At 42.1% G+C, this 11,955-nt stretch overlaps 2 protein-coding genes across 2 annotated transcripts; both read left to right on the plus strand.

Moving 5' to 3' along the window:
• Nucleotides 1-1,660: 1,660 nt before the first annotated feature.
• LOC108019026 (uncharacterized) lies at nt 1,661-2,416 on the plus strand. Its single transcript, XM_017086640.3, has one exon. It carries the CDS (start codon nt 1,790-1,792, stop codon nt 2,360-2,362), a length of 573 nt encoding a protein of 190 aa, XP_016942129.1. The 5' UTR covers nt 1,661-1,789; the 3' UTR covers nt 2,363-2,416.
• A 6,289-nt stretch (nt 2,417-8,705) lies between these two features.
• On the plus strand, nt 8,706-9,909 carry LOC108018865 (calcineurin subunit B-like). Its single transcript, XM_017086453.2, has 2 exons — nt 8,706-8,742; nt 9,365-9,909. Exons 1-2 carry the CDS (start codon nt 8,706-8,708, stop codon nt 9,907-9,909), a joined length of 582 nt encoding a protein of 193 aa, XP_016941942.1.
• The last annotated feature ends 2,046 nt before the right edge of the window (nt 9,910-11,955 follow it).

Here is an 11,955-nt window from a genome sequence, read left to right on the forward strand (position 1 = left end):
CAGAGTCCAGAGTCCAGGGTCCTGAATCCAGAGTCCCGAGTCCCGAGTCCCGTATCCTGACTCCTGAATCCTGCACTTTGGCTGCAGGCCTGCAGATGGATCAAGTTAGCTGCTAGTTGACTCCTGCTGCCAGTCCAACAAATGCCCGGGGCCAATCAATGCGCCGGCAAAAGTATGCTACGAAAAAGTTGCTTTTGCTGTCGGAACGGAACTGGAAAACCATGAAAATGTCCTTGCCAGCTAAATGCCACACTCACAGACATACATTCATGCCAACATACAAGCACACTGCCAATTTCTTGGTATAAACTTAATAATGCATCGGGGCAAACAAAAACAGAAGAAACCAAAAAAGAAACGAAACGAAGAAACACTGGGTAGCCAACATAAGTTTCTGGGGCTAACTTGTTATTTTTGTAATTGGCACTTTGCAGTTTTATTGAAGCAATGGAATCCCGCAAAAAGGCGCTCGGGATTAGGATCGAAATTAAACCAAGGGTTGGTTATTATTCATGAACTGCGTTCAGGTGTTATGATCGATGTCCTTGGGCCCTGTTGTGTTCTTTGACCACTCAACCAGGAACTTCGTACCCCTGCCAATATCCGTCCTGGGGCGTAATCCCCGGCTCAATCCGGAACTGAGGAGGCCAACGTTAACCACTTTGGAGATGAGCTGCCCTTAGCTCCGCATTCCGCATTCCGGGTGTTGTTGGTGGTATGCCTGGAAATACTCTACATTGGCGCGGCCATTGGGTTCAGGAATTCAGGTGAAAGGAAATTCATAAGAATTAAAAAAGGGGCAAGCAAAGGAACATAAGTTGCTGTTTAAATACCCTTGGAAAAACACTTATTTTGGAAACACTCGGATCTGAAAAAACATGCATTTGCTTCAACGCGAATTCTTCAGAATAACATAATAATGGTCGACCTTGGCCTTAGTTATATGTAAAGGAACATCTTAGAATGAGCATGACAAGATACTTAAAACCTCATTGATGGAAATCATTAGGGTTTTATTTATTGTACATCTCAAGAAAATTACTAATATTTAAAAACCAGAAAAAAAGAAATGCTACATTATCACAGAAACTAGTAAATCGGAAATGACACGAATTTGCTTCATCGCGAATTCTTCAGAACAAACTTATTTTCCTTAAATAACGCCAAAATTGCACAGAAACGATTAGATCAAAAATAACAGGCATTTGCTACAACGCGAATTCTTGAGGACAACATAACATTGGTCAACACTAGTCTAAGTTATATGTAAAAAAAAAACATTTTAGAGTGACCATGACAAGTTACTCAAAACCTTATTGATGGAGAGCATTTGGGTCTTAGAACTTGTACATCTCAAGAAAATTATATTATTATTAATAAAGAACCAGGAAGTTAAGAAATTATACTACATTTTCACAGAAACTAGTAAAGAAACTAGTAAATCAAAAATAACACGCACTTTCTTCTACGCGAATTCTACAGAACAAACTTATGTTGCAAGATTAATACCAAAGTTGCATAGAAACTAGAATGTATTTGCTATAAGACGAATTCTTCAGAACAAATAAAATGTAGTGTACTCTGCCTTTTTTTGTTTTAAGTAAAAGTTTATAAAGTTGGCTATGACAAGCCACTCAAAACCTTATCGACAGAGACCCATTGGGTTTCAGTCACTCCACATCTCTGTCTCAAGCAAGCAACATTCAAAATTCCTAGTGCTAGCATTCGGTCAAAATAAGTGATTTTTCGGATCGTGATATTTTAGTGAAAAATTCGAGAAAGCTGCGAAATGCATGTGGTTGGGGCTCTAGTCAATCTGCTGCTGATCTCGGCCTGCATCTACGCGATGTACTCGCTGACCCCGGCGGACCATCCGTACGGCTATTTGGCGGCATCTTTTAGCCTGGTCCATGGCCTGCTGGGCCTGGTGCGCTCCTACACGGAGGAGCCGGACGAGTGTGGGCGCACCTTCATGATCTCGGCCAGCATTCTGGAGGTCATCCCGCTACCGCTGGCAAACATCGAGTTCTACCTGGTATCCGATCAATCGGGAGTGGCGCTGGTGCATGGCCTGTCACTAATCCCCCTCTTCTACGACATGATCGGCAAGATGGGCGACGACTGGGACAGTTCCACGGAGACGCTCAAGGATCTCGCCCTGCTGGGCAACATTGGTTCCACCCTGTATCTGGCGATCAAGGATGGGAACCATCTGTACTTCGGCGTGGCGGCCACCGCCTTTATGGCCCGGTATGGAGCAGCCCTGGCCGATCGCTTCGTCGAGGGCTTAGGCGCCCAAGTGGCCACCCTGGGAAACGCCGGAATCCTGGCCCTTATGACCTACGCACTCACCGAGGGTTAATCGCTTAAACTTCAAATTGATTCTTTCGGTGAATAAACAAGAAATCCAACTAAATTGTGGCTCTTATTTTAAGATGGTAAATTAGACGGGAGTATTTTATCTAATATTTATAGGTGTTTTAATTTTACCATATTTTGATATGAACCAAAAACATATACCTATCAAAAGCAGAAAAATGTTCATGGAACAAATGGACTTTTCTAAACAGGGAATCTAATAGTTTGGTTTTTGATAAAAAACCTTTTGTTAAATTCTTGTAGCCGGGATTAAATATTAGATACAAATAAAAGTATTTAAAATGTTTAGATTAAACTATATAAAATTAAATAAAAACTCTTTAAACTTGAAAATGTTAGGAAAATAATGAGTTTATTTCTAATAGTCCTTTTAAATAAAAATAAGAATGCTAAAATTGCATAGAAACGATAAGATCAGACTTAACATGGATTTGCTTTTACGCGAATTCTTCAGAACAAACTAGTTATGGTTCACTATGGCATTTGTTTTTTTTGCTATATATTGCTATATTGCTATATATTGGCATCAAATAAATAAATAAATTATTAAATGAAATTGTACAAATTTAAATAAAAATTCCTATATAATGTCAAGGGTATCAAACTTCGGTTTGAGATGGCCAAGTGCCCTTCTCGCGCGACTTCAAATTGCCAACTTAGTTGTTATTTGTTCGCTGTCTGCCTGAAGGGGCAGCGCGGAAAGGAGGCGGCTCGAGGGGTTCGAGGGGTTCGAAGGATGAAGAGGCAGGACGAAGGACTCGGGAGGGCGGGGAAAGGAGGCAGGGCATGGCGGGGCAGGGCAATATTCGTGGACGCAGCACTCTGATGGCTCTCACGTCACCACTTCTGCAAATTGCGGCAATAATGCAACAAAGGTTTCTTGGGAAACACATACCAAATTGCATAAGCAAGGCAAGGCCACCGAGGGCGGCGGAAATGGGGTGGGGTTCTCGCTGGGATGGGGTGGCTGGATGGGGATGGATGTTCGGTCCTTGGCGACCGAAAGACTGGAAGACGGACGGCGTCAGTCGCTTGGCCGCCAAGGCTCTTGGAATTCCTCCGGCTCCTCCTGCTCCTCCTGCTCCTCCTGAAACCCTCCCTCTCCACACCCCCTGCATTTCATTTTCAATTTGATTTTTTCCTGCCCTTTTTTCGCTGTGCTTTGTTTTTTCCCGCCCCAAAAAATCAACCCATCCTGCCCCCCAAACCCTTGTTTACATTTTTGTTGGCTGTTGCGGTTTCCGCTTTTGGGTCCCGTTTGCGATTTCGTTTTCGTTGCAACATTTTTGTTTGTAATTTACTTTGGAATGCCGTCGTCGCCTGGTGCGGTTTTCTTAGAAAAATCTGTAGTCGCCGTAATTGCAGTGCCCGCAGTGCCGCCTTCAGGGCTCCCAGGGCTCCCAGGGCTCCTAGGGCTCCCAAGCTCTCAGTGCTCCTGGTTCTCCTACCACTCCTAAAAAAAAGCGAACTGCGCGCTGCGACTGCCGACAGGCAAATCAACTGTCACCCAGTTCCTTAAATGCGGGACCACGGGCGGTATGAGCAATTTCGCATTCCTCATACGCCGCGTGGGCCGAAAAAGATGGTGGGTTCAGGGAAGGGGAAGGGAAGGGGAAGGGAAGGGGAAGGGAAGGGGAAGGGAAGGGGAAGGGAAGGGGAAGGGAAGGGGAAGGGAAGGGGAAGGGAAGGGGAAGGGAAGGGGAAGGGAAGGGTTGGTGGCAGGGCAGCCGGGGAAGGTAAGTTTGTACTATGCGGGCGCCACTTTAAGATTCCTTACCCAAAATAGCCCAAAATATCTTAGCTATTTACCATTCATCGGACATAGAGAGAGGTATTTTAAGACAACTCTGCAATTCTTATAATGAAACACTTACCTAAGACCTGAATTAATCATCTTTTTTGCAATTCCCAGAAAGTTTCGTCCAAAGTTTGGGAGAAATCTCTGTAGTTTTTAAGTTTTTTGCTCGAATATTTGCGAGAGCCACAAGTAAATAAATATCTTAAAGTATAAAAATATAACAAATATAAAGAAAATTTAACCATGTTATTTAGAAACAACATAAAATATTACAAAATTAGCTAAGTGACATTTTGTCACTAGTGTCCTAACTACAACATAATTTTGTAGCATTAGAATAGATAAAATATAAAGAAATAAATAAAAATATATTAGAAATGTCTTCAAAATGAGATATTAAGTGTTGTTAGTCTGCTTAAAGAGTAGGAAAGATTTCAAATGTATACTATAAGCTTGCATTTTTTTATATCGTAGGAAGAAATTGTCATATTTTATATGGAGATAAAATTAAACCCTTTCGGAACCAATTCTGGACTGAAAAGGAACATTTTTCTCGTCAGTATCCTTAAGCTTGTATAAAAATAAAATTCCTTGAAATAGAAAATCTGAGTACTGAATGCTCTGCGTATAAATTTAAGGGCTTGAGTGGCCCGCAGTTGGCCCAGAAAACAGACATGGGAAAAGAACAATAAAGCAGCCCGGTCGGACATATAGAGCCACCTTCTATGCATATCTACCACCTTCTTTTTTCCTTTCATTTCTTTTTTTGGGAAAAGCGACCACAATGGGTCCAAAGGCATTGGCAGAGCCGAAAGGGGAAAGCCCAAAATACCAAATCGCCAGGTGGTGGTTACACCTACGTCTTTCTTTCCTTTTTCGGGGCCAAATGCCCATGGAGCACCACCTTCTCTTCCCGGTTGTGTTCCCTTCGGTTTGGAACGGCGTTTGTTCCAAACAATTTGCGATGCACCCCACCCCCAAAAAACACCTGAAAACACCTGAAAGCACCTGAGAGCAACCACCCACAGACGGTCCACTCACTTACTTATTCATTTCCACTCAATCCGACCCGCGCCCCCAGCTCAGCCACCTTATGCTCATTCCCATCCGTTAATTGTCGTTTGTCTGTTGATTCTAGTTGCTAATTTCTGTTGTCCATTGGATCCGCTGGGCTGTACAAAAATGGGGGGATTGGGGGGATTGGATTTAGTACCGGCCGCTGGGCACCTTTTGCAAAGATCAGCGGGCGATTCCCACACGGGTGCCGGAAATGGAAATGGAACTGTGGATGGGGGATGGGGAATGGGGGATGGGGAATGGGGAATGGGGGATTCCCCATTGGGCGTTAGGGCGTGTGGGCGTGGCAGGACGACAGGGGCAGCCGGAAAAAGGTGTTGTGTTGTTGTGGTGTGGTGTCCTTTGCCCCGCTGCTTTTGTGCGGCCAGCGACAAAAGAAAGCCACTGGCAGCATTTACCGACACCATCGAGTCGGCACACTGAGCGAAAGAACGGTTGCCACAGCTGAGATACTTTCTTAAAGAAATACAAGGATAATACTTGTGAAAATAGTGTTATGATTAAGAAGGTTATAAATTGTAATAATGTAATTATTATTTTTATGGTTGTAACATTAATTATTAAAATACTTTCCTTTAATTTTATTAATCTTTAAAAAAATTGTTTAATGTACATGATAATCACATAAGCATCCCAGGTAAGTTTTTACGAATAAATAACCTTAAATATTTTTTGGACATTAAGTAGGCCATGACAAATAACTCACAAGTATTAGATTATGATTTTATCATTTACATTTTTGTACACAGAGAAAAATTTGACGTTGTCATTTGAGTTGAAAATGTTCTTAAAAATAGAACGACATATTTAAGTTGAAAATGTTTTTATTTTGCTCGAATCAAGTTGAATTGGCGGTATTTAAGTACATTGTATGTTGTTGTATGTTGTATTATCAAAAAGTTGTAAAATAAATTCAATTTAATTTTTCTCTTTTCACCATATTGTTCTTATATTGCTACCAAAATGTACTTACATGGTTTTTAAGAACGAATGTTCTCAATTCAAGAACAATGTTCTCAATTCAAGGACAATATTCTCAATTCAAGAATGATCGTTTAATATTTGTATACCATCATTGTATCTAAAGATCTTAAGTGATCAAATATATGTCTTACCTCTTGAATGAATACATCAGTATAGGTGTTATAAAAAAGTAACACCTTCTTGTAAAAGGTTCCTCTACTTACTTCAAATATTTTCGCCCAGTGTAGCACCCAGCATGCAGAATGGGAAACGTACGACAGGGCACAAAGAACAGAAAACGGTGGGGCATCCAACGATATTATGAGCGTAGGATTGCTGGCTCCCTGGAAATCGGCTTGATTCCTTGGTCGCCGTCTCTCCGATTGCAATTAATTCTGGGTATTCGCATCACGTTTCGGATCCCATCACCAAACAATTTCATCCGTATTAAATGCAATGATGAAAGTGAAAACGCAATCTGCGTTCACCCAATACGTATACCCCATCCCGGTTCCCATTCCCATTCCCATTTAATTCAGCCATCCAGTCGAGACGATATTCGGGTTTTTCGACAAGGTATCGAAGTGGGAATGCCCTGGCTTGAAAGCCTTTGGGGTCCAACTAGACTTTAAGCAGAAATCGATGAAAGATGAAGGGTAAAAGCACATAACATTTAAAAAATAGATTGGTTCTAAAAGTATTTAGAAAAGCAAATGGAACTTGACTATAGTTCATTATTTTGATGAATTTCACATAAATATAACATTTTTAAGAGTAGGTATTTTGGTATAGTGTTGGTATAAAGATTTGTCTTCGTGAATTTGTATCTCTCCTAAATTTTGTGATCTGCTCTTTAACTTTTCTTTAATCCCCTTTGGATGACTAATTCGTACTTCTCTAATCTTGTAATTTTATTATTGTTATTTCCGAAAGTTCCCCCCAAATTTTCGGGTTTCAAACAATGTTGCTTGAAGTACACCTGCAGAGAGTCCTCTTTTATTTCAGTCTGCATTCCATTAGGATATTTGCCATGCGTCCTGCGGTGACGAGGAGTGAATTCTTTTCTCCGGTTCTCACAACCATCAAATAAAGACGATTTAATTTCATTAATTTGCACACACCCACTGGCACACACACACACAAAAGGGGCGTGGGGGCGTGGCCCAGGAACTTCACACCTCCTATTTGGGGGCGGGAAATACTGATGGGCAGGACTTTGGCCACTTTTGTCGCCTGCCGTGCCCACCTTGCCATTCCGCACCACCCAACCAAATGCCTTTCATCCGCAAAAATGTTCTCTTAATTTTTGTAATTTGTTGCCTTGCTGTGAGGTGAGTGTGAAAGGAGGTGGTTCTGTGGATTGGGTGGGAGGTCACCAGGTATCGGAGTAATGGTTTTAATATCAGCTATCAGGACATCAGTGCCCCCCCCCAAGTTTGTGGTCTCTTCAATGCGTCGCAATGAGATTTGCATATTGTGGGAGTGATGCCATCAGGAGGAACTGGGGTTTCGGGTCCCCCCCCGTCTCTTAACCATTCCCAAATCCCTCGGATGATGTGGAAAAAATTCCATTCTACCAGATTCGAGCAATGACTGCCCGAAAAAAAAACGCGCACAAAACAACAAAATCTAAACGTTACGAAACGAAACCCAAACTAGAGGCAAACAATCCAATACCAAGCGGGGGAAATAAAACCAGAGGGCAAACTTAACTTTGCATGTGAGTAGCATTTAGTGACGGAAAGTATCTAGATACACCCCGGCACTTATTTTCTACCTTGCCGTGGTTACATTTTCATACCCAATATAAGATATAGATAAGGAGTTTCAGACTCCATAGAGTGTATAAGTATATCCTTAATTTAGTCAAGTCTTTTTATTTGAAAACTAAAAAGTTGTTACAGTATTTTTTATGTTGTTTTTTTTTTATTTAAGGATTTAATATCTTTACAGTTTCTAGAAAATATGCTGCGATTTTTACGATATTTTAATTTATGACACTTGCCTGATTTTTGACTAACTATATGATTTATTTTTTAAAGTTATGGCAACCTAACATAAAATGGTTTTTAAAATGGTTGTCAAGAATCAAGTAAGTGTCATAAGACCTTAACCAATCAACCAAAATTGATATCTCATATAATCCGACGATTTTTTCTATAGGTTGTCAAGACCTTTTTAAACAAGTCTCGTCAGTAAGTCAAAAACAAAGCAAGTGTTCATTAAGCAAATATACAAACCATAAATTACCGTTTTCCATCTTTCTGCGTGATATATTAATATCCTATGGATCTAGAATACCTGCAAATTACAGGGTACGAGAAAAAGTGCTACCTACTCTCACACGATGCTAACATATTCCCCGAAATTTCAAAACGGAGTAGGGTGTGCCGGTTTAGAGGGGGAACGGAAAGGGCGTGACCCTCTCAGCTTAGCATGAAAGCCCGTCAAAATATTGCCTACGAAATTAATTTTGACACATGCCACAATGAGTGAGGGCTTTGTCCAGAACATCCGGATCAGGGGTAAGTGGCGGCTGTCAGGTGTCGCCGCGCTCCGACTCAAATTCATATAATATGTTATCATTGCGCCGTGGCTGAGATATGTGAGCTAATTCCCATGACTGGCTCGTCGTGAGTCCTTTAAAAGGTAGCCAACCTCATGGCTTAGTATGAATAACCTTAGCCATTAACCATGGAGCTGTAAAAAACCCAAGCTAATAAGACGGGTTTATTATTACTTGACTTGACATATTTAAGATATGTGACCAAACTTCATTTGAATCTCTACGTTATAATGGTTAAATAACAATAACATACAGATATGAACCAAGAAGAAAAAAAATATTTATGACTAGAATCTGAATTACATTTTTCCGCCTTAAAAAATCTGTGTTTTAGCTGGCATAATGCAAAAAAAAAGGTCAAAATGAGGATGTTTACTCTAATGAAAAATATGAAAACTACTACCTACAGTGATCCCTGATCATATTTCCGATCGAACAAGGCTTTTCCTTATCGATCGCTCCCCCCGGGAGTGTCACACACATTTACACACACCCCAAGGCTACACCCACATATACACAGGAAAAGCGCTCCATAAAAATAACCAGAAGTAATCCCTTATATATATTTTCGTATTATCGAGCTGCGCGAAGGATTGGTCGAATCGATGCGATGGGCACGGCCGCCTCCCGTCACCTGACCGGCGAGGAGCTGCTGGAAATCCAGGCGGAGACGGGATTCTCGCTGGCACGACTTGACTACCTGTACGGGCACTATCAGTCCCTTGATCGCGACTCGGAGGATCGGGTCTTGAGGAGCGAACTGCTGCGAGTGCCGCCGGTGGCCGCCCATCCGTTGGCGGAGCGTCTGGTGGACGCCATGTTGCATCCGTCGCTCGGCTTCCGGCACTTTGTGAGCGGCCTGGCCAATTTCCGGCGCGGCGAACCGCTCGACCGGAAGTTGGCCTACACGCTGCGCCTCTTCGACGAGGATGGCGATGGCCTGCTGAGCGCCGAGCAGTGCCACGCCCTTTTGGCCCGCCTACCGGCAACGCGGCGGGAATCGCGAGCGATGCGCTGGCGGCTCAATCAGATCCTGGCCGAGAAGGACAAGCTGGACGCCGAGGACTTTGGCCACATCACCAGGGGCCTGGACCTGGAGCAGAGTCTTTCGCTGCGATTCCACTGATTCGAGTGGTTCTAGTGAATCACCCTTACCCATTTCAACCATTTCACCCACACAGATACACAGTGACACGCACACACACACACTTCAGCACCCACACCAACACACAGAGGATGCCAGTGAATTGCATATCCTTTCGCCGCTCTCGCATAACATCACGTTGCGAAACTTTTCACATAAACGCAAAAGTTAAGTCATTCCTGAAAATTGTTTCTTGAATTTACTCGCGCACTTGCGCCGCTCCTTTCGGTGGGCGGGGGCGGTGGGCTGAGGGGGCGTGGCGGGTCTGGGAATATGAGCACTCCTCCTCAATGGCACTTGAGCTCGTTCTCATGCCAGTCATGACTTTTGTGTCCTTAACCAGGCAGCACCCACACACACATGCATATGCCCCGGCTTCATTTCGACACTGAGCGAAAAGGGGGGTAATTGTACAGTTGCTTTATAATATTAAACTAATTTTAATGTGGTTATTAGCCCACAAATAAAAATGAAATAAAATCAAAACATATAGTAACCGTTCTTTTAACATACAATCTCTAAGTGATTATAACATTAATATGATCTAAAGGTTTTCACATTTATCTATTTGTATTATAAAGACATACAGTTCCCCATCATTAAAAATGGTATTTCCAAAAGGAAACTTCTATTTAAAAATAACCAATACTTTGGACTATACAAGGGATTGTTTTTTAACATCCGATTTTCAGACCTGATAAGCTACACACTTTTTGCATACAATCACAAATAATTGTAATCCTAATCTTTATAAATCCGTATATTTTTAGCTAATTAGAGATCGGTAAAGATTTAAAAAGTAATTTCCGCCCTCTATTTATAAGATTTTTAGCACAGTGAAAGCAGTATATCATCCAAGGAACCTATTCAAGTGTAAAACACTACATGTTAGCAATGAATTTGTGAAGGAAATAATTGGATTTAGGTTTTCCATCTGCCATACTTTATGCATATCCTGATTTTTTTGCGAGTGTTTGCATTGGCAGCGGAACTCTAGACCATCTTAGACCCACCCTCGAAGACCCACTTGAAGCTATTCTCTTTTCACCTTTCCACGGGCTCCAAGTTCTGTTTAATCCGACATTTGCTCATTTGCTCTGGTTGAGGTCACCTGTTACGGTGCGGTACGTGTGTGTGTGTGCGTGTGAGGGTCACCACCACCACCTCCAGCCCCTTTTTAGTGTGCTCTACGGGGTTTTTGGTCGGGCAACTCATTTAAGCATTCGGTGGGTCATCCATCATATTGAGTAATTGGCCCGGGGTTCGATTATACACATGGTTCGATTCAGTGGATGGAAACCTGACCCTGAAAAGTGGATTTTCCTGCGCTGTCTGGGGGGTTATTGGTCCCAAAAATTGTGGAATACCAGTTTACAAGAATTAAGATACCACCTTAAATGATAATCGATAATAATTAAGTGTTGATGATCAATATTCGTTGGCTAATTGGGTATTTTCCGTATTTATGTTTAGGTACATTTAAATTTGGGTCACCACTATAAACTAAAAATGTAGGAATGAAAGAAATCATGCAGAGAATAGGATTCTATGTGGCCTTTGTCCTTGGATTCCACTTTATCCGTAGCCACTTCACACTAGCTCATAGATTTCCATTATGAAATTAGCCAGGATCAAGGTCTTTTTGTGTGGACAAATCGCATTGTGCGGGAGATTTCAGCTGGGATTTCGCGTAGATTTTGCGGGTGACAGCTGGCGGGGATTCGTTTTGGATTGTTGGATAAAAAAAAGGTGTGAGATGGAAAGGTGGGATGGGTGAAAGCAGACTGCTCCTCCACCTGCAGCTCCATCCTATGTCCGTTTCACTTTGCTGGTTTTTGCAACTGATTGCATTTTTATCCCTTTTATACACAAAATCCATGAAATATGCACACTAACTCATGCGTATTTTATAATAATAAAAGCGCACGGTAAAAGTGTCTGGGGAAAATTGGGGGAGTGCACCGCGGAACTGGCTGTCAGTTGTCCCCGAGTCTCCTATCCCGGCATCCCCTATACCCTGTACCCTGT

The sequence above is a fragment of the Drosophila suzukii genome, chromosome X (assembly GCF_043229965.1).
Source record: "Drosophila suzukii chromosome X, CBGP_Dsuzu_IsoJpt1.0, whole genome shotgun sequence".
In the NCBI taxonomy this organism is placed as follows: Eukaryota; Metazoa; Arthropoda; class Insecta; order Diptera; family Drosophilidae; genus Drosophila; species Drosophila suzukii.